The sequence below is a fragment of the Sphaerodactylus townsendi genome, linkage group LG07 (genome assembly GCF_021028975.2).
Source record: "Sphaerodactylus townsendi isolate TG3544 linkage group LG07, MPM_Stown_v2.3, whole genome shotgun sequence".
NCBI classification, from domain to species: Eukaryota; Metazoa; Chordata; class Lepidosauria; order Squamata; family Sphaerodactylidae; genus Sphaerodactylus; species Sphaerodactylus townsendi.
In genome coordinates, this window is record NC_059431.1 from 106,541,505 (window position 1) to 106,566,406 (window position 24,902).

A 24,902-nucleotide genomic window follows, 5' to 3' on the forward strand; every position below is an offset into this window, starting at 1 on the left:
GGAGAGGTATACAACCCGGAAAACCCACAACACACTGGTGGAGAGGTACTTTGTACTTGCCAGTAGTTAATTTATTAACATGTGGCCATGTGATTTAAAAGGTTCCTTTCCCTCCTCATCACTTCAGGAAGAATGGGACAAAAAGGCAACAAATCATGAGAGAACAGAGCAGCATCCAAGAGGCCAGGCCTGTACGTGTGGAGAATGGAAAGGTGGGCTGAGGGAAATATTTGAACAAGCCGCAGAGCAAACCTTCCTTGAGGCCTCTTTCGGACCAGTGGCTGGCTTTTTTTACCCCTCTTCTCAGTAAAAGATCCCAGGAGCTCTGCCCAGTGGTGGGATCCAAAAATTTTAGTAACAGGTTCCCATGGTGGTGGGATTCAAACTGTGGCGTAGCGCCAGTGGGGCTGGGCGGGGCGCGATGGGGGTGTGGCCAGGAATTCTGGGGGCGGGGCATTCCTGGGTGGGGCTGTGGCAAGGCATTAGCATTTCGCGTGGAAGTCCTTAGGCTTGAAACGAATGCATGCAGGCGCAGGCTGCCAAGCATGCCGGTGCACCTCCTGCTAGACTGCTTTAAGTTCTGCGCGCTACTGCTGAGAGGAGGGGCGTAACTAAGGCAAAAATCACATGGCAAAATCACCAATTAGTGACCCCCTCTCGGCACACACAAATAATTAGTAACCTACTCTCGGGAACCTGTGAGAACCTGCTGGATCCCACCTCTGGCTCTGCCCAAGCACATCTGAAACCAAAGTCCACTCATACTCACAGCAAATATCTTGAGAGAGAAGCCAACATAATCCTGCCAGGCGACGCACAGAACATAGGGCAAGTAGAGAGTGAAGTAGATAATTCCTCCGCAAGCTGCCGCCATGTTGGCCCTCGAGAACAAAGTGCTGATGAGGAAGCACTGCATGATGGTCACCACACCAAAGATGGACAGGAAGACAAACACCACGCTGGGGTCACTGTAGGGCAGCAGATTCCCATTCTGGATGAAGAGATGACCGATCACACGAGCAAGAAACACTTGGGTCAATTCAGAAATTGTGTTGTTTTAAATAAGAAAATACACATAGGAATATTTGGATCACAGGTGTCGAACTTACGGCCCTCCAGATGTTATGGACTACAGTTCCCATAATCCCCTGCCAGCATGATGCTGGCAGGGGATGATGGGAACTGTAGTCTGTAACATCTGGAGGGCTGCGAGTTTGACACCTGTGATTTAGATGGAACTAAAAAGATGGGCAAATCTGTGGTAGCAAGCAGAGATGCAAGTGCACATACTCAACAGGGAGCCAATAGTGGCTGTAGCTCTCTGTCCAATGCATTAAAACTCAAATGAGCCCTAAATCATTGACAATTGAGTAGCGTGGAACATTCACAAATCCAGCAACTTCTACACACTCCCTAGCAACCCTCTCCCTTCAATTGCTCTCCATATATTGAACAGAGCTGCATCTGAATGCATAAGGAGCTTATAGTGGTGGCGAACCTTTGGCACTCCAGATGTTAAGGACTACAATTCCCATCAGCCCCTGCCAGCATGGCCAATTGGTCATGCTGGCAGGGGCTGATAGGAATTGTAGTTCCTTAACATCTGGAGTGCCAAAGGTTTGCCGCCACGGCGCTATATTTTAATTTTAATCTAGAAGCCTTTAAGTAGTCTTTCATATGACAGTTCCAATATAAGGTGAGCTGCAAAGAACAAGTAAAGAGCAGTGGCCCCAGCACAACATCGGTATTCAGATGGTTTGGCCGGCAGTTCTTGGCTGGGTTTTTCAGCAAGATAGGTCATCTTCTCTCTGACTAGGTTTTTTTTTGCTTTTTTTCTTTGGGCTACAAATCTGCACTGTAGAGATAAGACGTAGCATCATGGGCTTATGCAACCCTAAGTCTATGCCTTCAGGTCTCTCCAGTGGCGTAGTGGCAGTAGGAGCAGCAGTGGCATAGTGGTTAAGGAGGAACCAGGTTTGATTCCCTGCTTTGCTGCCTGAGCTGTGGAGGCTTATCTGGGGAATTCAGAGTAGCCTGTGCACTCCCACACATGCCAGCTGGGTGACCTGGGTCACAGTTCATCTGAGCTCTCTCAGCCCCATCCACCTCACAGGGTGTTTGTTTTGAGGGGGGAAGGGCAAGGAGATTGTAAGTCCCTTTGAGTATCCTACAGGAGAGAAAGGGGGATAAAAATCCAAACTCTTTTTCTTCTTCTTCTTCATTAGTATATTATTTATTTATCAGAATTTTTTCTCACCATTTGTCAAAGGAGCTCAGGGTAGAGAACATGGTTCCCTCCCGCACCCTGATCCTCCCAACAAGCTTGTGAGATACTTTAGGCTGAAAGAATGTGATTAGGTCAAGGCCAGCCGGTGATTTAAATGCCAGGTAGCCCGAATGACTAGAGATGTAAACCGGGGACTTCCAGTGAAATCCTGCGCAGAGTTCAGAAGGGTATTTTTGTAACGGAAACAGGATTTACAGTTAATTCCCGTGAAATTTCAGGCATCCTTCAATGCATTTCATTGTTCATATTCTATTGTTTGTTTATTGCACTGTCCTCTAATTGCCTAATTGTTGGGGGGGGGGTGTGTGTATTAGCAGAGTAGAACAGAAGAGACAGATTCTCTGTTGCTTTTTATAGATGAGTTTACTAACTATAAGGGAGGGTTACATGGAGATAAAATAAGAAATCCTTTCTTTCCTGTTACACATTTACACTACTGTGCCTCACATGATGTCGTCTACTTCATGTCTCCTCTCTGGTGTCACGTCTCCTCAAAGAAGCAGAGATAACTTTATAACTTCAGAGGTACGTGCTCACTAACATGTAAGCGATGGCTATCTAACTGACCAACAGCTAATCAGTAGACCAGGTCATAAACAGTGACTTGTTTACGTACAAACAGTTAACCCTTTTATGACTGAGTTGTGACAGGCACTTGCGAAATCCCAACACTAATCCATTTTAAACACCATTTGTTATACATATTGTTCTTACTTCATTGTTTTAATTGTGTAATCCGCCTTGTGCCTCAGTGAGAACTACGGACGATAAAAGTAAGCCGATCAATAAATAAGAGTTACACCCTTCATTGTCCACTTTGAAGGGTTGAATTCTGCTTAGGATTGCACTGCGTGTGACTCACAGTTTAGTGGCCTTAGCCATTACACTAAACCAGGGGTGTCCAACTCTGGCGCTTCAGATGTTCACAGACTACATTTCCCATCAGCCCCTGCTGGCATGACCAATTGGCCATGCCAGCAGGGGCTGATGGGAATTGTAGTCTGTGAACATCTGAAGCTCCAGAGTTGGACACCTCTGCACTAAACCAACCATCACAGCTCCCACTGACGACCACAATGAAACACAGAGCCAGACGCACCTTGAGGATCAGCACCAAGAGCCCAGCGCTCAAGAGGAGAGGGATGAGGCTGCTGATGAACCAGCTGAGCCAAAGGATGCCGTTGTTAAGGCCCATGATCCTCATGGTCTCTTTCAGTCGGGCTTCCTTCTCATACACGATCCCTTTGATGATTAATGCCACAGAGTAAATCCAAGCCAGAACCATGAAAAGAGGCATCGATCGGCTCATGACATGCAGGAATCTAGCAGGGAACCAGGTCAGAAGGAAAACAGGAAGGAGGCAAAAGACCGGAGTTACGATGCTGAACTGGCAATAGGTCTAGGCAGACAACAAGGAAGCATTTCTTTGCATCATATCGTATAACTCAATAGCAGTTATTGGGCCTCCTTCTAGCGCAGTGGTTCTCAACCTGTTGGTTGGGACCCCTTTGGGGGTCGAACAACCCTTTTACAGGGGTCGCCTAAGACTCTCTGCATCAGTGTTCTCCATCTGTAAAATGGATAAATGTTAGGATTGGGGGTCACCACAACATGAGGAACTGTATTAAAGGGAAGATTGAGAACCACTAGCGCTATGTGTTTTTAATTGAATTATTTTATCATTTTAGAATGTTAAAAATTGCTCAAATGCTTTACTGTTCACTGCTATATAGGCTGACCTAGTGCAGTGTTCTAAATAAAAAGTGTTTTAAATCAAAGTGTTTTAAATAAATACAATAAACACTTCAATTCATGCAATTCACTATCCCGAGTGGCTATCTGATATGGCTTTAAAGAGCTATTCCATGAGTTTGCCTATTGGTATTCATTAGTTGTGACAGCTGAATGGAGAGCCAGGGTTGTTACAGCTCTGAATGTGTATGTATATATGGATACTGAAAGATACCCTTTACAAATAAGAAGTAAGACCATTTCTGAAGTGCCAACTGGCCAATATTGGAACAGAATACACAATATGCACCGAAGTTACTAAAATCCTTGCAGCAATGGTGGCCATGTAGAAAGCGTCTGTGAGATAGTCCAGGCAGGATCCCCAAATCGCTTCTACGCCTTCAGTGGCACTAACTTTGACAAAATAGCACAGAATGATTCCCACCTCTGTGTCCCACTCACAAAGGTTCTTTTCTCACACCACTCCTAACACTACCAAAAATCGACAGTTTAAGAGCCTCTCCTAAAAATTCAGACTTATTTTGACCTAATCTGGTAGACCTAACCATTTTGGAAGATCCCCCATTCACACAGAAACTTACATGTCATCCACATAACATGGGTACGGCATCTGCTGGATATACACGCCTGTTTTCTTCTCGGAGCCTGTTAGAGACCGGATGATTGCTTGCTCCACCACATCCTGTAGGTATGCAAAGCCTCCCCAGACATAGCGCATGTCTTCAAAGGGGTCAGCTCGAGGACCTGGGTCCCAGAACCTGCACCAAAGCACCACGTCTTATCGGAAACTCTAGTACAGCCATTCTCAACCACGGTTCCCTGGTACCCTGGGGTGCCGTGAGCATGTCCCAGGGGTACCGCGGCAACACTACCGCCCCCCCCCCTCATTTTTGTGGTGTCTCCCACTGGCGCCAGCAAGGACATGGAGCTGGCCCATGGGGCAGGGCCTGCCACAAGGTCAGCAGCCACCACCACCCCCAGTGCTACCCTTCACCCCCAGAGGGGAAGGTGGGGGGTGTGGCAAGCAGGGGCAATGGGAGGGGAAGGTGGAGGGTGGCGGCAGGGGTACCGTGAGATATGCTCTAGTACATTCTTCTCTGCCTCTGTGAACACAACAGTGTCTCTCAGAGGAACACTCACCCGTCCTTAATTTTGTTTGTCCTTTCGACATTGTCTATGTCCATCCGTATCTTGTACTTGACATGGTGGGGCAACTTTGTACTGCCAGGAGCAACTTCAGGGAAGACGATGCTTGCCCAAAATCTCCTCTGGTCCAGCAGCTCCATGGACTTGTTGATAAGACGCACCTCATTTGGCACAGCTTCCAGCTTGTCCAAATTGACACACTGTGATGAAGGCAGAAAACGAATCAGGAGTTTTTTGTGCCTTTTCTGCTGACTTTCGTTGGTAAATGATAGCTGTTGTTGTTACGTCAGTGAGTTTTATATTTGCTTCAATTATAAAGCTTACATGGTTTCATTTGATACCACAAGCTATTTCAGGCAAACTTTGTAGAACGCCACATACATTTAAAAAATAAAAAAGTAAACCTCTGTCGGGCTCCTCTTTCCTGACACTGCAACTAGTCACTGATTTTTTCTAAACTCGAAAAGCCTCAAATTCTTCTGCCTTTCCTCAGAGGGAAGGCATTTCAGCACCTTAACCATTTTACACAGCCAACCTAAGGAGAATTACTCTCGTCTAAGTCCACTGAAGTTCACCTTCCTGTACCTTTCCCAGCACTCTTCTGGAGCTGCGACTATCAGAACTGTACACAGGTACACCACAGAACTGAAAAGGGCATCACAATCTTTCTTCCCAGTTCCTCTCCTCATTATCCCAAGCATAGAACTCGCCTTCTTTACATAATTTTCTAAATTTCATCTTCAAGGTGTGGGTTTTGACCTTTAAGGCCTTACGCGGCCTGGGACCCTCGTACCTTCGGGACCGCATTACCCCATATGTCCCAGCCCGGCCTCTGCGCTCGGCAGAGGCCAACTTACTGGAGATCCCTGGCCCCTCAATGATGCAGCTGGCCTCCACTCGGGCCAGGGCCTTTACGGCTCTGGTCCCTGCCTGGTGGAACACTCTCCCTCCAGCTGTCCGGGCCCTGCGGGACCTTGGCGATTTCTGCAGGGCCTGTAAGACCGAGTTGTTCCACCGGGCTTTTGGAGAAACCAGCCGCTGAGTGTGCCCCACCCCCAGGTTGGAGTTCCCAATATTAGTGGGATCCATTATCAAAATCCATGGGTCCCTTATACCATCGGGACCCATTATCCCCCTCCTTCGAAGAGGATTAGGTTCAGGTGGGACGCCATCTTGGGATATTTTAACTGCTGTTTTAATTTATAATTATGGATGTTTATGATGTTTTTATGTGATTTTATGTTGTACACCGCCCAGAGCCCCTTGGGGATGGGGCGGCATATCAAAATAAATAAATAAACAAACAAACAAATAAATAAATAAACAAACAAACCACCACAGAGCAAAAAAATACAAATGTCTTGATGAATAAAGGCGGCCCAACCATTGGTTTTGATCACACAAACAAATATACGTCATGCACCATACGTGACCACAACGTTTGAAGTCTAGGCAAATAAAGTGTCATACTTCACAACAAAGGGTCTATTACCAGCATGCTTTCACCCCCTTGTTGTCCTCCCCAAATGCAAAAAATGTCCATGCACCAACAGGATACTCACCTCCATGAATCGGGAAATAGTCATAACAGCACGATCTGTCTCATTGAAAGCATCCCTCCACGAGTAGGTTGAGCCATTCACCGGTTGGACATCCTCTGGGTATCTTGCCAAGAACACAGCAACGTCCTCGACTGTCCAGTTTGAACCTTCCAAGTAGTGGTGCCAGAGGTCCTTGTTTTTCAGTAAAGTCTGATGTTATCAACACAGGGAAAAGGATTATATTGAATTTACCTCTGACGTTATTATACCCACTTAAGCCAAAAGCAATACGATTACATTCAATGGGTGCACATTCGCTTTCCTTTGGTGATGGAGCATTTCTACATAGCCCCATTTATCACTCCACCAATCTCTCCAGGCATACTCTCTCTCTCTCATGGTGGCATTTGAGTATTCTGGGCTGTAGTCCGTGGCACTCTTCGGCAGCCTTCTGATTTTGAAGAATCCCCACTCAGCACAGGTGAAGTATACCACTTGGGCAAGTGACTCTTTCCACCCCATGAACCTAGCTTGTAGAAGTCATCTACCCTTCCAGAAACTACACAGCATTCATGGGAATATACCAGAATAGTTTTGAAGTGGAGTGGATCATAAGGAGTTTTAGGGGTCTGCAACCTGTGGCTCTCCAGATGTTCATGGACTACAATTCCCATCAGCCCCTGCCACCATGGCCGTGGTGGAAGGGGGATGAAACCAGCAGATCCATGGTATCTGAAGACCCTGGAGTTGCAGACCCCAATCCTTTCTAGCTATCCATACTCAGAATGGGCGAGGCAGAGCATCTGTACCGCTGGACAGAAACCTGTCCAGGGATTCCACCATTAAAACAAGGTGCAATCTGAAGGGTGTAATAGAAACCTGCCTGCTTGTCTTGCCCTCTCTGCTACTGATCTGTGCATTTCCCATTTCTCCTGTTTTTTCAGCAGGTGGCAGCCTTGAGTAGTATATCTGGGAAAACTGAATCCATTGCCAAAAGAAAACAAACCACCCACCACTGAGAATGGGAAGATGCGGCAGGGGAAGATAGAGCAGGAGAAGAAATAAACTGTTTTGATGGCTGCTAGTTGTTAAGTCCCTGCCAGTGTTGGCAAAGAGACAATGAAGTAGGATTGGATATAAAGGGATTATCCAGTAGAGGAATTTGCTATACACAGCACCATAAAGGTAGACAGAAACAAGTCAGAAACCAATTCTGGTCTGGCCAGTCAAAGAAAAAGCGATTACGGCACATTGCTGTTGCTCCAGTTTATGGTGAACAGAGTACAAAATCTGGTCACCATAAACTTGTAGATCTGTTCCCACTTCATAGTTGCCAAATCTCTGACTCCCCAAAGATGATGTTAATACCAGGATCTTGTAGTTACATTCAGCCAGCTTTCTTTCACTCTGGCCCCTTCCGCACACGCAAAATAATGCGTTTTCAAACCACTTTCACAACTGTTTGCAAGTGGATTTTGCTATTCCGCACAGCTTCAAAGAGCAATGAAAGCAGTTTGAAAGTGCATTATTCTGCATGTGCAGAATGAGCCTCCAAGAAGCCTTCAATTGACACAAGAGGCTCGAGGTGATTATTATTATACTGTGCAGCAGTTGTACAGGAAGGAAGGAAGGCATCCACAACTGACACTGTCCAGTTAAGAAAACAGTCGGCTGTAATACAGTCTTGGCTTAAGGCCATTTCTAGAATTTATCATCACAGTGTTCTTTATGGTTTTGTGATTTTTTTTACTTTCAAAAGAATTTCCTCTTCAGTAAACCTGCAACCTGAATTTCTCCTCAGCTCTTACCACTCTGGGTGGCTTCCAAGAATGAAGGAACTGGTACAGAATCATTTCCTGACAGATGCAAAGCCAACCATGTGATGCTCTTCTCACCTGTACCAGCTCTGCCGACTCACAGCTTCCTGTCTGGGCCTGGGCCCCTTCCCTAGCAACTGGTCTAGGTTCAACAAAACTGCCTGGATTTGAACATACCGTATATACTCATGTATAAGCTGACTTTTCCAGAACATTTTTAATGCAGAAAAAGCCCCCCTCAGCTTATACTCGAGTGAGGGTCCAGTTTTGAAGGATTTTAACTCTTGTGTTTTAGCTTGGTTGCTGGTTGAGTTAAGGTTTTTGCATTTTTAAAGTCATTGTTGATACTATATTGTTTTTGTTGACTCGCTTTTCCACTTACAGAGCTAGTTTACTGTTTTTCTTTGAAATAAATATTCAAAAACATTTAACCTATTGATTCCTCAATTAATGTAATTTTATTGGTATCTATTTTTATTTTTGAAATTTGCCAGCAGCTGCTGCATTTCCCACCCTCGACTTATACGCGAGTCAATAAGTTTTCCCAGTTTTAGTGGCAAAATTAGGTGCCTCGGCTTACATTTGGGTCTGCTTATACTTGAGTATATATGGTAGTATTCCTGATTTTTCAGGAGGAGATTCTGTAATGATTAATGAGTATAGTACCCATCTGGATGGTGGGAGAGCATCAAAGGGAAAAGTGTGATTTCTCACTGATCAGAACAGCACGTTCCACTTTGAAGCCAGGTCAAAGCTCAGAACCACACTAGTCTCCAGACTTGAAACACCCCGAGCAACACAGCTGTAATTGGACTGAAAAGCTTCTGAAACAATACTTAAAATGAACGTGATTTATTGTTGTTATTCTCTGCAGTGGATTATTAAATGTATCACTCATTTAAGGGCGGGGTATAAATCAAACCAAATCGAATAAATTTCCACCAAGTTGGACAGGGGCAGAGAGGCCTGAGCTCAGTTCCTGCGTACAGCCGGTGAGGTAATACTTAATCACATCCTCCTGCAGTTCTGAGATCCATTTTATATGATTATGGCGACGATCAGCATAACAGAATGCGAAGCTGTCTGTGCTTGAGTAGCCCTCGCCTTCACGTTCATATGAGTCATACCCTTGACAGTAGCACATTCACGGCAGCCTTCGGAGGGAGTGTGCCGTGAGGGTGATTTATGCCCCAGTCAGGATTTGCTTCAGTTATGTGACACAAATCATCTTAACTGGCACTTTGAGAAATCATAAAGGAAAATGCTGTCGAGAGACTAGCACCTTTTCTCCTCCATGCTAGGATCCTGTCACGTTGAACAGGCAAGAAGCCCTGCACAAGCAACTTTGTCGCAAGAAATTAGCTACCACACAGATGTGCTTCTATCAGCTTGAGGCTGAAGGGCCGGCCACAGTGCTGAAACAAATAGACTTAAGACGTGCATGCAGTCCACAGGACGACTTTCTGGTGTTATCTGAGGGAGGGGGAAAACAGGTTACAGAGTACTGACCCGAACCACGTCCATTTCCTGGCTTTTCTCCATGAAAGTCAGTATCCTCGGTCTTATCTCTTCCCACATCCCTCCGAGATCACGGAAGACGCCTAGCTCCTGGAATGTCTTGTTTACCTGGCAAAACAGTGAAAGAGGCAAAGGTTACCTCAACATTGCAAAACAAACGGAAAATGGCGAATCCCAGATTTCTGTCATCCCTTCCCCCCCTGAGCCCAGCTTTGTTCCTGGGAGTTCAAAAATCAGGGATTAAATGAATACCTGAGGTTAAAACAGCAAGGGGGCAGCTCCATTGTTTCTGTTCCCCTCCCTCCATTTTTTTTGCCCTGTTTGTTTTTGAGCAAGTTCTTAGGTCAGCAAATGTCAAACATGAGGTGGAGAACACTGGAAGTCAACCAGAATTGTATTAAGCAAGCAGAATGGCTTCATAAGGCATAGGATCTGCCAGTCGTAACCAGATTGCCGCTGGAGTCCGGTCACTGGCTAATGCCTTCTTAGGGGAAGATATGGCTGTGTTCACCAAACTTGCCAATTTCCCCATCCTTCCACAAGAAAAAAAATGGCTAGTAACTTTTTTTTGGTAAAACTTTTGCACTGTCTTGAGTTGCCAATTCTTGAATGGGTCCATCTAGCTCAGCAATGTCTGCTCCAAATGGGAATGGCTCCTCCAGGGTTTCAGGCAATGGTCTTTCTTAGCCCCTGTTGTCCAAGAACAACCTCTGCCTCATGATCTGGAAGGTTTGGGGGAGGAGACAGAGAGCGAGGGTCTAATAGGCTCCTAGGAAGGAGGGGGTAGCCTTGCAAGCCGTAATGGAGAGAAAGGGCTGAAATCAGGAAGGAGAAAAAAGGCCCAGAGGAGAGTCAAAGTAGAGCAGGTCATCCACAGTCTGCTCCTCTTGGAGGCAGGAACTAAACTGAGGAAACAGGGGGAGGTTCCACCCAACAGGAAGAGGAGAAGTTTCATTTCCTGCCTCCCCAATGGGACAGTGGGAACCACCCACAAGATGTCCTCTAGCTCAGGGGAGAACTAACAGGAGATGAACCTGAAACATTACAAATGCAGGGCATGTGCTCAAGCAGTGGGCTATGACTCCCTCCTGAAAACATTAACAAGAATGCTTTAGCTCCCTTCAGAGACAGACAGCAAAATGCTTGCGGGCATACAGATGGTCTTTCCATGTGATTGCTGTAGAAATGAAACCAGATGCGGGAAAGTTACCTCGGACATCACTGCCCTCGTTGCTGGTGTGTCAGGTGTATACAAGACTTTTCCTACAAGTAAAGGCTTCAAGGCTCTCCATATAATGCGGGAAAGTGGATTGGATTCCAGAGTCTTCATGAGGTCATTGCAGTAGGGTGCTTCAAAAAAAAGAAATAAAATCTATGGGTGGTGCTCAATACACAATATCCATCTACCCAACCTCACAAATTACTTCCAATGAGCATCTACCCACCATCGCTCCGTATTTTATGTAGCCCGCTGCATCGCCTGACACAGAAGGCACATACACTCACAAAGCCCCCCAAAACAATAACAAAAATAATCATTTTGTCAGTGGATGCAACTTACTTGTGGAGTTATCATAGAAATCAGCTCCCTCTTCATCTGTGCTATTGACACCAAAGATGGCTTTGTAATTATTGTCTTCCAACCAATTGAGAGACTTGATTTGCAATCCCCCTCCTTCTGGATGGCCGCAAACAATACGGGACACTGCTTGGTAGATTTCAGCAGAAGAACTCGTGTGGTTCACATTGCTCAAAAACAATACTTCCTGCCTCATGTCACTCCAGCTTTTCATGGTCACAAGCTGCAGTTCAAAAGGAAAAAAGGGAGAAAAAACTTAATGAAGACCCAAATACGGATTAAGGACATAGGAAGAGATCTTCAGTGGATCAGAGCAGTGGTCCATATAGTCCAGCATCTTGTCTCACGAACCAGTCATCCTGGAGGACCAGCAAGCAAGCCACAGAGGACAAGGGCAGAGGTGGGATCCAGCAGGTTCTCACAGGTTCCCAAGAGTAGGTTACTAATTATTTGTGTGTGCTGAGAGAGGGTTACTAATTGGTGATTTTGCCACGTGATTTTTGCCTTAGTTACCCCCCCTCCTCTCAGCAGTAGCGTGCAGAACTTGAAGCAGTCTAGCAGGAGGTGCACCAGTGTGCATGGCAGCCTGCGCCTGCGTGCATTAGTTTCCCGCCCAAGGACCGGCGCAGCGGCTGCGTCCTTGCCACAGCCCCGCCCAGGAATGCCCCACCCCGAATGCCTGACCACGCCCCCATTGTGCCCCGCCCAGCCCCATTGGCACTACGACCCAGTTTGAATCCCACCACCATGGGAACCTGTTACTAAAATGTTTGGATCTCACCACTGGACAAGAGTTCCCCCTGATGCTGCCTCCCAGCACTGGTCTACAGAGGTATACTAGCTCTGTATATGGAGGCTCATATTTTATTTTAACTATTATCTTTTTTATCTTTGGAGCTTATTTTATATCAAAATAAATATTGACTGACTAACCAGTAACCATTGATGGACTTATACTCCATGAATCTGTCCAATCTCCCCACACAGACGTCTAATCTCCCCACACAGATTTATTTTATTTACTTATTTACAGAATTTGTATCCCACTTTCCACCTTTACCAGGCTACGAAAGTAGCTAACAATTTAAAAACATACATTTTAAAATCTAGAGCTGAAATACATACAAAAAAAATTGGGTTAGGGAGACAGGATCATCGAAAGAATGCCAAATGAAACAAAAAGGGCTTACAATCTCCTTGCCCTTCCCCCCTCACAACAAACACCCTGTGAGGTAGGTGGGGCTGAGAGAACTCCGAGAAGCTGTGACTAGCCCAAGGTCACCCAGCTGGCATGTGTGGGAGTGTACAGGCTAGCAGAAAACAGTGATAGAAGGGGATGGACAAATCTCTCTGGAGAAACTATTCCAGAGCTTTGGTGCCATGACGGAGAAGGCCCTCTGCTAGGTTTTCATCCACCCCATCTCAGAAGGCACAGGCCACTAAAGCAGGGCCTCCAAAGCTGACCATTGTGAATGGGAAAGTTCATAAGGGATTAGGGCATAGGTGTCAAACTCGTGGCCCTCCAGATGTTATGGCCGACAGTTCCCATCATTCCCTGCCAGCAATGGCCTGGCAGGGGATGATGGGAACTGTAATCCATTTCATCTGGAGGGCCGTGAGTTTGACACCTATGGATTAGGGGATCCTCAAGGTCAATGGCTCCAAAACCATATAGGGCTTAGAAGGTCAGCACCAGCATTTTGAACTGTGCTTAGACCAAAGAGGGAGCCAGTGAAGATGGGCCACGACTGATGTGATATGGTTCCTACAACCCACGCTAGTCTACTTCCTGGCTGCAGCATTCTGCACCAAACTGAAGTTTCCAAACACTTCTCAAGGCAGTTTGGTTTCAGTCAAATCCTGTAAACTCAGATTAGCTTGATTTATGACATTTTTAGAAGCACTGTTAAGTGCATCAGCCAATGTGCATCTGCTATACATAAAATGAAGGCGCTTTTCTGGTGTGTGGCATACCTCCTCCCCCTCCAAAAACATCTGAAAAAGAAACACCTTGTGAACCGGAAGATTCTGTGACACACCACGTGACAACAGAGAAGCAATTCATCAGCACGATAAAGCCACGTAGGTTTCCAGGACTAACAGGAAAATGAATTGCGTGAAATTAGATCCCGAAAAGAAAGCAGCACACACCTAAGTCACAACTTCCTGTTTGTCACATCTGTATCTCATTCTTTCTCTAAATGTATCAAATTTAGTCAGCACCGCAGCCCTTTTACGTGGGTTAGGATAGAAGCAATGACTTTTGCCCAAGACTACTGAACAAGTCTGGAACAGGCACACAGATGGCCCTTTAACTTACAGTGAAATTTCCTGGTTGTCTCTGCCCCAGAGGGTTGCTGGTGGGATTCAAACCCAGCAACTTTGCCAGGGTACCTCAGGGTTCCACTTGACACAGAACCATCACTGGTAACTGGTGCCAGTTCACCGCCATTTTGAGGGATTAGCCAATGTCAATAGCACCTGATCAGCTAGGCTTGTTCAAGGACCATTTTCACTTCCCAGTCTGTTCGCCTCATGACTGAATAAAAACCTGAACCCAGCCCATCCTGAGCCATCACTGTTCATGAAACTTCACTGGCTGTCAGTTCCTTAAATGTGGCTTCATTCCTCCTTACAGAGTGCTTAAAGCCCATGACTTCATGCAGCTGGAAGGTTCAGAGAGTTAACCAGCACTGAGGAATTCAGTTAGCCCCGCCCTTGAGATTGCCTGGATCTGCCACTTTAATTTAAAAGAAGGAAGGGAGGACTGACACCATCCAAGTGACTGTACAAACAGCCCAAGAAATGAGCAGACCGAGCTCCTGGGCAGCAAAGGAGTCTCCTTCTTTGGAGGTTTTTAAACAAAGGCTGGATCAGCATATATCAGGAGTGCTTTGATTGCGTGTTCCTGCATTGCAGAGGGTTGGACTTGATGGCCCTTGTGGTCTCTTCCAACTCTACGATTCTATGATTCAAAGGCAATGGGTTGATGCAAAATAAATTATAAAGTTCAAAAATTGCTGTTGAAGGCTGCATTCCAATGTGTATTTTTCTAAAAACAAGACCTTCTTAAGCACAACAGAATTTACTTCTTCAGTGAACAGGCACCTGATTGCAGTATTAATAACCTTTCTCTATTTTCTGTCCAACTTTAACAAGATGTGTACTTTAGAATCAAAGCTTATGAAGAACTGATGGATTATGATCATTTTATTTGTGTTCCTTTTCACACATGTATGTATCAATTTATTTAAACACTGATGCTGCTTTTGGGGGAGGGCCTGTGGCTCAGTGATACAGCATCATCCTGGCACGTAGAAGGTCCACTGGTTCAAACCCCACCATCTCCAGTTAAAAGAATCAAGCAGTAGGTCATAGGTGTCAAACTCACGGCCCTCCAGATGTTAAAGACTACATCATGCTGGCAGGGGATGATGGGAACTGTAGTCTTTAACATCTGGAGGGCTGCGAGTTTGACACCTGCGCAGTAGGTTGAAATATGAAAACACCTCATAGGTCCTAGATATTGTGTATTGCATTGTTAGTATTATTATTTATTATTATTATTACATATTATTATTATTGGTGCCTTATTATTATTATTATTATTATTATTATTATTATTATTTTATTTAATTTGTATACCGCCGAGTCACGAAGAGGAATCGAGACGAGTGAACAACATTCAAGCTAACAACATCCAACAGGAGGCGATTGCGATACAAATAAACACATAGGCTCCATCCCATAAAATAACCCAAAACTCGCCAAAACAGCACAAAACCATAATACATAATAAAGACGTCCGACCCCAATTTAAAACCTACCCCATGGGGATGGCAGGACCCCTCAATATGAGGGGACCCTGATGTAACTGCCCTAGGGGCAGGGCAGTAAGGGGGCACCATGTCATATTGGACTGCTGCCTCCAGGCAGTGCTGGCTTTTATGAACCAATGGTCTGACTTGGTGTAAGGCAGTTTCACATGGTTAAAAAGAACAACAACTTCCAAAGTAATCCCATTTAGAATGAACTATAGAATGCCCTGATTCAAAAGACTCAGAGGTCTATCAGTTTTCCTTTCTCCTAGCTCTTAGATGATTTTGTAGGGCCCGCTTGTCCTGCAAGACTTTTGGCTAGCTAAAGGGTTGAACATACTGTCCTTTTCTTAAAGCCTCGCTGCTGTTTTGGCACTTAGCTTGCTTTTCAGAAATATATATCCCAATTGTTGTCCTATCTACGTTCAAAATGCAGCCAAGAACAGCTTTGTAAAACTCTTAGTAACAGGTGAAAAGATGCATGCAGAGAAAAGCAACGGGATAATTCAAAAAGAATCACAGCAAGGCAAATTAAATGAACTAATATTATTCAGCACCTTAAGTGGCTAAGGGAAGAAAGGGATCAACATTTCCAAGTCTTAATTTTTTTCCCCAAAATGCTAGTCTGATCCAATTAGTATACGGCTAGTAGATTTTAGAACCTAATCCTGTAGTAAGATTTCATATGAGACAAACTTGAAGGTTGTGGACCTCTGTATTTTCCAAGGAGCGTCAGAGTCAACTCAATGTTGCTGGTCACCACAAAAAAGATTTACAGCACAGTGGTAAATGCCCACGAGAGAAGATTTATATACTTGTTTAAAACATTTACATTCTATCTTTCTGTACACCAAGGACCTTTCGAAGGAGGCTAGAACAACGTTTAACAAATCAATCAAAAGCAAAAACCAATGACCAACAGAGAAGCAGCAAAGGGGAAGAGAGACACCAGAAGCAATAGTGATAACAATGATAATTTTTTTAAAAAAATCAACAGCTGCTCTGCAAGGACAATGTTTCCACTAAACATCTGAAACCAAGCACGTGGGAGAATGGATGATATTCAAGGACGTAGGTAAGGGGGGGTTCCTGGGTTCAACCCCCCCCCCCTGTCCAAAGTTCTGTCCCTCCCCCCCCCGTTTGTGGGTTTTTTGTATTTTTAGTGTTTTTTTCAGTTTTTGGCCTGTAGGGAGCGCAGCTTTTAGGCTAGCAGCACCACAAATTCAGGGATTTTTTGGGAAACTCTCCGGATGACACCATCCATGTTTGGTGAGGTTTGGTTCAGGGGGTCCAAAATTATGGACTCCCAAAGGGGGTGTCCCATCCTCCATTTTTTCCAATGGGAGCTAATAGAAGATGGGGGCTATACCTTTGAAGGTCCATAACTTTGGACCCCCTTAACCAAACTTCACCAAACCTGGGTAGTATCAGAAGGAGAGTCTCCTAAAGATACCCTGAAATATTGGTGCTGCTAGCTTAACAATGTCACCCCTGACAGCAGGTACCCCCAAATTTCCCCAGATTCTCCTTTTAAATCCACCCTCTTCGGCATGGATTTAAAGGGAGAATCTGAGGTCCCTATGTCTTAATTTCGATAGATGGACTTAATCTATGTGGTCTAGCAATGAAAAAGTCCATTCATTCCAAACAAGAATGGAGTCTTGACTAGCCATGAAGGCTAGTCAAAATCAGGATAAACAAAGAAGGGTTCGCTTCAAAGTACGGCTTCTAGTTAGTACCACTTCAGGCTGCAAATAAGGAGTTATTTTCATATTTGAGACCAACACACACACCCCAATAATCAATGACAAGGCGAGGCTAGAATTCTTCTGACACCTGGTATTCGATAGGGTGTGTGTGTGTGGGGGGGGGGGGGTTTAAAGGAACGCTTAATCACATTTGTTTCCACCTGTAGTCTAAAGTAACACTTTTAGGAACAATGGGCTACTCAAATCAGAATTAAAGCACTGGACGGCTCTCCCTAATTGGGAGAACAACTTGTCAGAAATGGCAATTCACACAATTTGCTCCAAGCAATAGTGCTGTGAATCCAGAACAGTTCATTGTTCTGTGAGCACACTTTTCTGACCCAGCAGTGACTTAATAGGTGTTGTTGTGTATATTTAAAATGTAATATAATAAAGCAAGCCTCCAAGCACTCAGAAACTTTGCGAGTGACTGTATCAGCAACTGTCAGAACCAAGAACTGCAAGTGTCAGCAGAGAAGCCTCTTAGCATCCTTGCGTGTGGCCTGGTTTCTTCTAATGAAAGACGACTATGCATGCACATGGAAGTTGGGCAATGAAGAAAAAGGATAAGAAGAAAGCGGATTCATCTGAAATCTGCTGTTGAAGGAGAGTCTTGTGGATGTCATGGGATGCCAAAAAGAAAAATAAGCTAAAATGACTGAACTGAGGCTATTGTATTTTGATCATATTATGAGAAGACAAGAATCAATGGGAAAAGATAATAATGCTAGGAAAAGTTGAAGGCCACAGGAAAAGAGGAAGACCCAACACGAGATGGAAGCCGTGGACTTCAGCTTTCAAGCAGGAGAAAATGAGGCTGCACCAGTTGACAGGAAAAGACAATGGGAGCTATTGCAAAATGCAAGGTAGAGTGTTTATTTAGCACTTCTAGATCCCTGTGGACTTTGCAATCTGCTTCATCAGGAGATCTCACACAAAAAGAAGAAGCAAATTGCAAAAAGCATAGGATCTAGAAGAGATAAATAAACTCTCTACCTTGAACCTTGCCCTCTCTTGTCTTTCTCTCAGTTTGCAACACCTGAGCAAGTCTGGTAATAATAGGCAGTGGTGTACCGCACATACCATTTGATCACATGGGGGCACCCAACAGCTCCCTCTGTGTTGCTCAGGTGGACACCGAAGCTGTAGGCCGGCTCCTGCACTCCCCAGTGCACCCACCTGAGCCGCCCGCCACCAGGCCCGGCCCCACCAGCTAAGGTAAGTCAGGTGCAGGTGTTGCCCTGGGAACTATTTCCCCTGGGTATGCCTCTGATAATTCGGAGGCCATTAATTCATAGAGTCACCATAAGTTGGAAGCAACTTAACGGCACTTAACATACATATAAGGCAGGTACTACTACTCCCATTTGTCATGAGTTTTTCTTTTTTTCTGTCAGAAGACAGGAATTGTTGGGACCAAGAAAGCAAACAAATAACAGAATGCTGTAGTTGGCGGGGGGCGAGGGGACTTAGAGATGCCTGCAACTATCAGTGCTGCTGCAACAGCCATTCCAAAATCAGGAAGCCTGATTAATTTTATGTGAATGAGATCAGGCAGATGCACCAATGGCGTAAAATCCTGAAAATGAATTTCAGCATAGCTTGGACTTCAATTAATGCCTCAGAAGACATCATTCCAATACACTCCTTCTGTTCTCAGTTGCCAAGTGTTAACAGGCTAGTCAATTTTCACTAGAGCTGCTGGTTAAACTTACCACCTGGCCTTGCTTTTCACCATTTTAAAGGCCCCACATTAAACGTTCAACATCTAACAACCAATAACATTTGTACACCTTGAAACAGATTTGTGTATATATATCAGTATTGTCTACCAGGATGTTTTATTGTTTTCAAACACAAACACAAGCCCCGGATGCAATCCCATTAACTCAATTCACACTTCACTTCTAGGGCAATCAAGTGATGGAAATAAATCTCCTTTCCCCCAAAGAAAATTCAGCAAGCCACCCAAATGAAAACCCATTTTGTGTTTTCATGCTAAAGTGTAAGGTTCCCCATCACAGACATCAAAAGAGAATTCAAAGGTAGCTTTTGTGCTGTACTTGAATAGAGTTGCAGGGAAGGTAGTGACTACTGCTTGGGAAAACTGCCCAAAAAGTCATGTTCCTGAACAAAGCAGCAACATCAGCAAAAAGAATGTCACATGGTTTCATTTGTTTTAACTCGGATAACAAAAAGAGAGACTGAACCACCGTGTGATGCAACAGGAAACAGCTGGAACCAGAAAGCTCAAGGCAAAAACAGAGAGAAACAGAAACAGAGAGAGAGAGAGAAGTACAATTTGAACTCGCAGGACAGCCAGTTTCCTCTGTTCACTGTCTGTCATTTTATCTTTATTCCAACAACTTTTGTTTATCCATTTCCACTTTTCAGTCAAGGAAACCGTTGCCGGTTCTAGAATTCAGCAGGGTGCAACTTTCCCCCTCAGGAAATGGAGCTTTCCCTGTGAATGCAGAATGAGGGTGGAGTATGTCTCACTCGGCCTCTTCCGTGGAGGCGAAATTCTCAACCATCTCGAATGACCTTAGAAAGCTCACCGAGAGGTTATTAGAGTTCAGGGCCGAAAAGCTCCATCACCGATGGGCCGTAAAATACACACAATAGGAGCACTTGGGAGTTGCTTCTTTTTTATTTGATTCAAATGGCAACTTTCAGAAAGAGGAGAAAACATTTTTTTTTAAAGAAAGCACTTCACATAAAAGGTTGGCAGGACTGAGCTCAGGAAACAATTTAGAGCTTTTACTCAAAGGGCCAGATTAACAAGGCTGTCTCCAGTCACCCTAGCCATTTTAACTGCAATTCCTCTGCTGGGTTCTTTAACTCAACCAAATTTCACCCACGTCCACCCATAATTTTAGGACCTTGCATCCCAACAATCTGTTGAAAATCAGCCCTCCACACTTCACACCCAAATTCAGGTTTTCTTCTAGAACACTGTTTCCCAACCTTTTCGAGGTCAGGGTACCCTTGACCTCACTCTTCATATCTCACGGTACCCCTGCCGCCACCCCCCACCTTCCCCTCCCATTGCTCCTGCTTGCCACACACCCCACCTTCCCCCCCCCCAGGGTGAAGGGAAGCACTGGGGGGAGGGGTGGCTGCTGACCTTGCGGCAGGCCCTGCCCCATGGGCCAGCTCCATGTCCTTGTTGGCACCGGTGGGAGACACCACAAAAATGAGGGGGGCGGGCGGTAGTGTTGCCGCGGTACCCCTGGGACATGCTCACGGCACCCCAGGATACCACGGAACCCTAGTTGAGAATGGCTGTTCTAGAACCTATTTCTAATCCTGGGACATGAGTTATGGAATTGTGTATATCAAGTGGTGCTTCAGTTTCTGGCTCACAGTGTCCTTCTGGTGTGCTCGCATCATGGTACACAGCACATCTACATGGCTGACATGGGAGGGTGGATGAACAACATTTTTAATAATGTCCCAGGATGGACTCTTCCTACAGGGAAATGTCATCTCCCAGGAGCCATTTTCTACAAGTGGGTAAGTGGAGGCTCACTTGGTATGGCTTACAGTGCCATCCTAAGAGTTACAACCCTGCTGAACCCATGGTCTTTTTCATTTATCAAGAAAATTTATTGGCCATCTCTCTTGGCATGTGAGTAGGTATAACCAAGGCACTGCATACCCTAATAGCAGTAGAATAGGTGTTTCAATTGGAATGGCCTCAGGCTGTCCCATCTGTGTATGTCTGGAAGAGGTCTATGGGAATCAGGGCTGCCAAGTCCCCAGCCGGTCCAAATTCCTGTTGCCTGTCACCAATTGAAGTGGCAGTGGGAGGGGGACAACTCAACAGCATTGTGAGCACAATGATGTCATGTCCAGGGAAAGCCTGGAAGCAAAGGTCTAGGAACTGTCAAAAACTTCGTGTTGTTTCACCTTTATGCTAAAACCACAGAGTTGCTATCCATTCCTAAAGCTTCGGAGAGCAGTGGTGACATAGTGGTTAAGAGCAGATGCACTCCAATCTGGAGGAACCGGGTTTGATTCCCCGCTCTGCTGCTTGAGCTATGGAGGCTTATCTGGAGAATTCAGATTAGCCTGTGCACTCCCACACACGCCAGCTGGGTGACCTTGGGCTAGTCACAGTTCTTCGGGGTTCTCTCAGCCCCACCTACCTCAGAGGGTGTTTGTTGTGAGGGGGGAAAGGAAAGGAGATTGTCAGCCCCTTTGAGTCTCCTTACAGGAGAGAAAGAGGGGATATAAATCCAACTCTTCTTCTTCTTATACAGCTGTTGCTTCTGGGTTTCTCCCTGAAGTCGCATCATCGTGCTCTTAGGATTGCTCCCACCATATCCCCGCCCCAACCTCTCCTGCCGGTTGCCAGGCTTGGTCTGGTAATCCTACTATGAATACACAGCAGAAGTGCACCCATTCACATTGCAGATCTGGTGTAAGCATCACTATAACTATTAAATATGACTGAATTCACGAACTCAGGCACAGGCATAAAAGAGGTGTGACCTACCTCTTTCAGGAGCTTTCCGAGGCTCTCCAACAAAGTCTCTGCAGCTTCTTTCAGACCCTGTAAAGTGGAGTTGGCGGTGATCCCTTTCTGGAAAAGACAAAGTGATTTGGAATGAAATCATTGCAGTTCTAAACTAAAGAAACAGGAACCAACAGGACTACTTGCATTCAAGTTGCCATGAAAAGATGGGCAAAAGGCATATTCAACAAGCAGGGGTGCCTGCTGGGAGCTGGAAAAGAAACTTCAGGAATCACATGCCAATAAATTGAAGCCACTACTGCCTGTATAACAGCGATGTCATTCAGGAAGGGGAATATGTCCATCCCTCTTCCCCCACATATCTTTCAGATCAGGGTCACTTACACATCTAGCCACTTCACCAGACACTAACAAATGACTACTGCTATAAACAACTAGCGGGGCCCGGCCATGCGTTGCTGTGGCAATTGTCCTTCTCATCACAGTCCGCAACCCACACAGATGTCCATGCAGGTCCAATGATCCACAGCATAGCCTTTTGGGGTGGTCAAATGGAATCCCTCTTTCCCTTTTCAATGCACATCGTTATATGGTGGTGTCTGGGTTTTTTAGCATAATGTAACCCTTTCCATTCCACAATGGAACTGTCCAGAGTGCGAATCCCGCTGTCCATGAGGCTGGTTGACACGCACAGTCCTGGCTTGGGTAAGGCAGAACTGGGGCAAGGAGACTATCCCAGTCAGGCAGCAGAGGCAGGGTGGTGAGGCGCTCAGATCGAGGCCAGCTCCCTGGGTTCTTAAAGGGCCACGTGCAAAAGAAGCGGAGCCAGTAGTGTTGGTTCGCCCCCACCCTGCGGATTTTCTTAGAAGAAAAAGGCAAAGTCCAGCTCGCTTTTAGTAAAACAGAGCTGTGGTGAATATGGGTGAGGAAGTGGGTAAGTGGTGGTTGGATGTGAGGGTGGGCAGAGTGAGGTGTGTGAGGAAGAGCTGGATGTGTATTGTGTGGTAGCAGTGGGTGAGGCACAGAGAGTGAAAGTTACCTGTGGGGGGGGGGGGAACCCCACCTGACGTCTCACACGGCAAAGTGTGTATGTGTTTCACTTCCACTCGTATTACCTAACAGTGTTACCTATTTACTGTTTTCACTGCTCATCTCTGCCCATCTGCACGAACATTCTAAGCCCTCATACCAAGCCCTCAGGCCACAGACAGACAGGCTGCACGAATATTCTAAGGGTGACAGTTAAACACAAACAGCTTCATGGCCTGGTGCGCCAGGAAAAAGACGTTTTACCTGGCTCAGGTATGGACTTTCGGCGATTTGAAGGTCCGATTACCTGCCCACAACAGGGAGGAACGTCATGTGAAAATTTGGGGGCGATCCATCTAGCCGTTTCGGTGTTAGGGCATGACTAACAAAGCCACTGTTAGCTTTTTATATATAGAGAAGATAAAGTGGGGGTATGACATGGATAGACCCAGGCGAGCATGAACTTGTATCATCTCAGAAGCTAGGCAGTGTCAGCCCTGGCAAGTATTTGGGTGGGTGACCTCGAAGGAATATCAGGGCTGTGACGTGGAGGCAGGCAACGGCAAACCACCTCTGGACATTTCTTGCCTTGCCTGTCAGCTGTGACTTGATGGCAAAAAAAAAAAAAAGCACTACGCATGCACCCCGCAGAAAGCATGGCTGATTCTTATGAGCTGATAGAAGAAGAAGAAGAAGAAGAAGAAGAAGAAGAAGAAGAAGAAGAAGAAGAAGAAGAAGAAGAAGAAGAAGAAGAAGAAGAAGAAGAAGAAGAAGAAGAAGAAGAAGAAGAAGAAGAAGAAGAAGAAGAAGAGGAGGAGGAGGAGGAGGAGGAGGAGGAGGAGGAGGAGGAGGAGGAAGAAGAAGAAGAAGAGGAGGAGGAGGAGGAGGAGGAGGAGGAGGAGGAGGAGGAGGAGGAGGAGGAGGAGGAGGAGGAAGAAGAAGAAGAAGAGGAGGAGGAGGAGGAGGAGGAGGAGGAGGAGTTTGGATGTATATCCCCCCTTTCTCTCCTGCAGGAGACTCAAAGGGGCTTACAATCTCCTTGCCCTTTCCCCCTCACAACAAACACCCTGTGAGGTAGGTGGGGCTGAGAGAGCTCCGAGAAGCTGTGACTATTACTTTTTTCCATTTGAAAAAGCAGAATCATTTAATATCGGTACCACTTACCCTTGCTGAGTATGAAAAACGTAACAAACCCACTAACTCTGTTGTGTAATGTATTGTCAAAGGCTTTCACGGCCGGATTCAACTGGTTGTTGTGGGTTTTCCGGGTAGATCTACCAGACCATGGCCACACAGCCTGGAAAACCCACAACAATCTGTTGTGTAACTTCGTGCTGCGTGTCCCAGTTTGTGCAGCGTGAGGTTACAAAATCTGGGTCTGGTTTTCGAGAATTCAGTACATTTTTTTCTGGGTTTTTATGACAAGGACTGAGGAAAGAAGCAATACTTAAGATTTTGTAAAAAGGGTCATGGGGAGAGATGAGAACTCTGGGGTTATGCTGAGTATATGTTTACGAGTTTCTGCCCAAGAAAAGCCACAATGGATTTCTAAGACTTTAGTGGACTAAGGTTCAACATTTTTGTTCCTAGAATCACGGGCGTTACAAATTCCTTCCTTCCCTCTTAATAAAATGGGAGATTTCAGAATGACATGCAACATGTAGCAAGGACCTTTCTTAATCACAAGCAGAGCAGAGTGGAGAAAGCTCTCAGAGTGAAACTAGGCAAGTAAGGTTCAAATCTCTGCTTGGCCACAAAGTTTACTAAGCAACTTAGTCCAGTCACTATCTCTCCTATCAACTTCCGTCACTGTTCGGAGGATAAACAGGCAAGAAATTGCGGCAGAGTTTAATCGACGACGATTAAAGGCTTTTGAGCAACTGATGGTTGTGGTTATGGGTCTCCCGTCCTGACCTATATTTCCCTCTCAAGAGTTCTTCCAACAAACCCTCTTGCTGGCCAGGCACGTACCTATGCATAAGTGGGTATTTAGTTACTAGAAAAATCCCATTTTGAATCATCTTTGCAGCCACCATTTGTAATAACACTGCCACTGAAAGAGAACAAAGTGACTTCAAACCTCTCGGTCACAGGTGTCAAACTCATGGCCTTCCAGATGTTGTGGACTACAGTTCCCATCATCCCCTGCCAGCATGATGCTTCAGTGATTCAGGATAAGTTTCCACT

At 45.5% G+C, this 24,902-nt stretch overlaps 1 protein-coding gene across 1 annotated transcript in view; it reads right to left on the reverse strand.

Annotated features, from left to right (window-relative positions):
* Positions 1 to 24,902, reverse strand: part of ABCA1 (ATP binding cassette subfamily A member 1) — a 102,813-nt gene that overhangs the window by 42,920 nt on the left and 34,991 nt on the right. Inside the window, 9 exon segments of the mRNA XM_048503179.1 lie at positions 770 to 991; positions 3,387 to 3,609; positions 4,621 to 4,797; positions 5,180 to 5,385; positions 6,748 to 6,936; positions 10,053 to 10,169; positions 11,272 to 11,411; positions 11,623 to 11,863; positions 21,708 to 21,794. Of these exon segments, the coding sequence (XP_048359136.1) occupies positions 770 to 991; positions 3,387 to 3,609; positions 4,621 to 4,797; positions 5,180 to 5,385; positions 6,748 to 6,936; positions 10,053 to 10,169; positions 11,272 to 11,411; positions 11,623 to 11,863; positions 21,708 to 21,794 (1,602 nt within the window).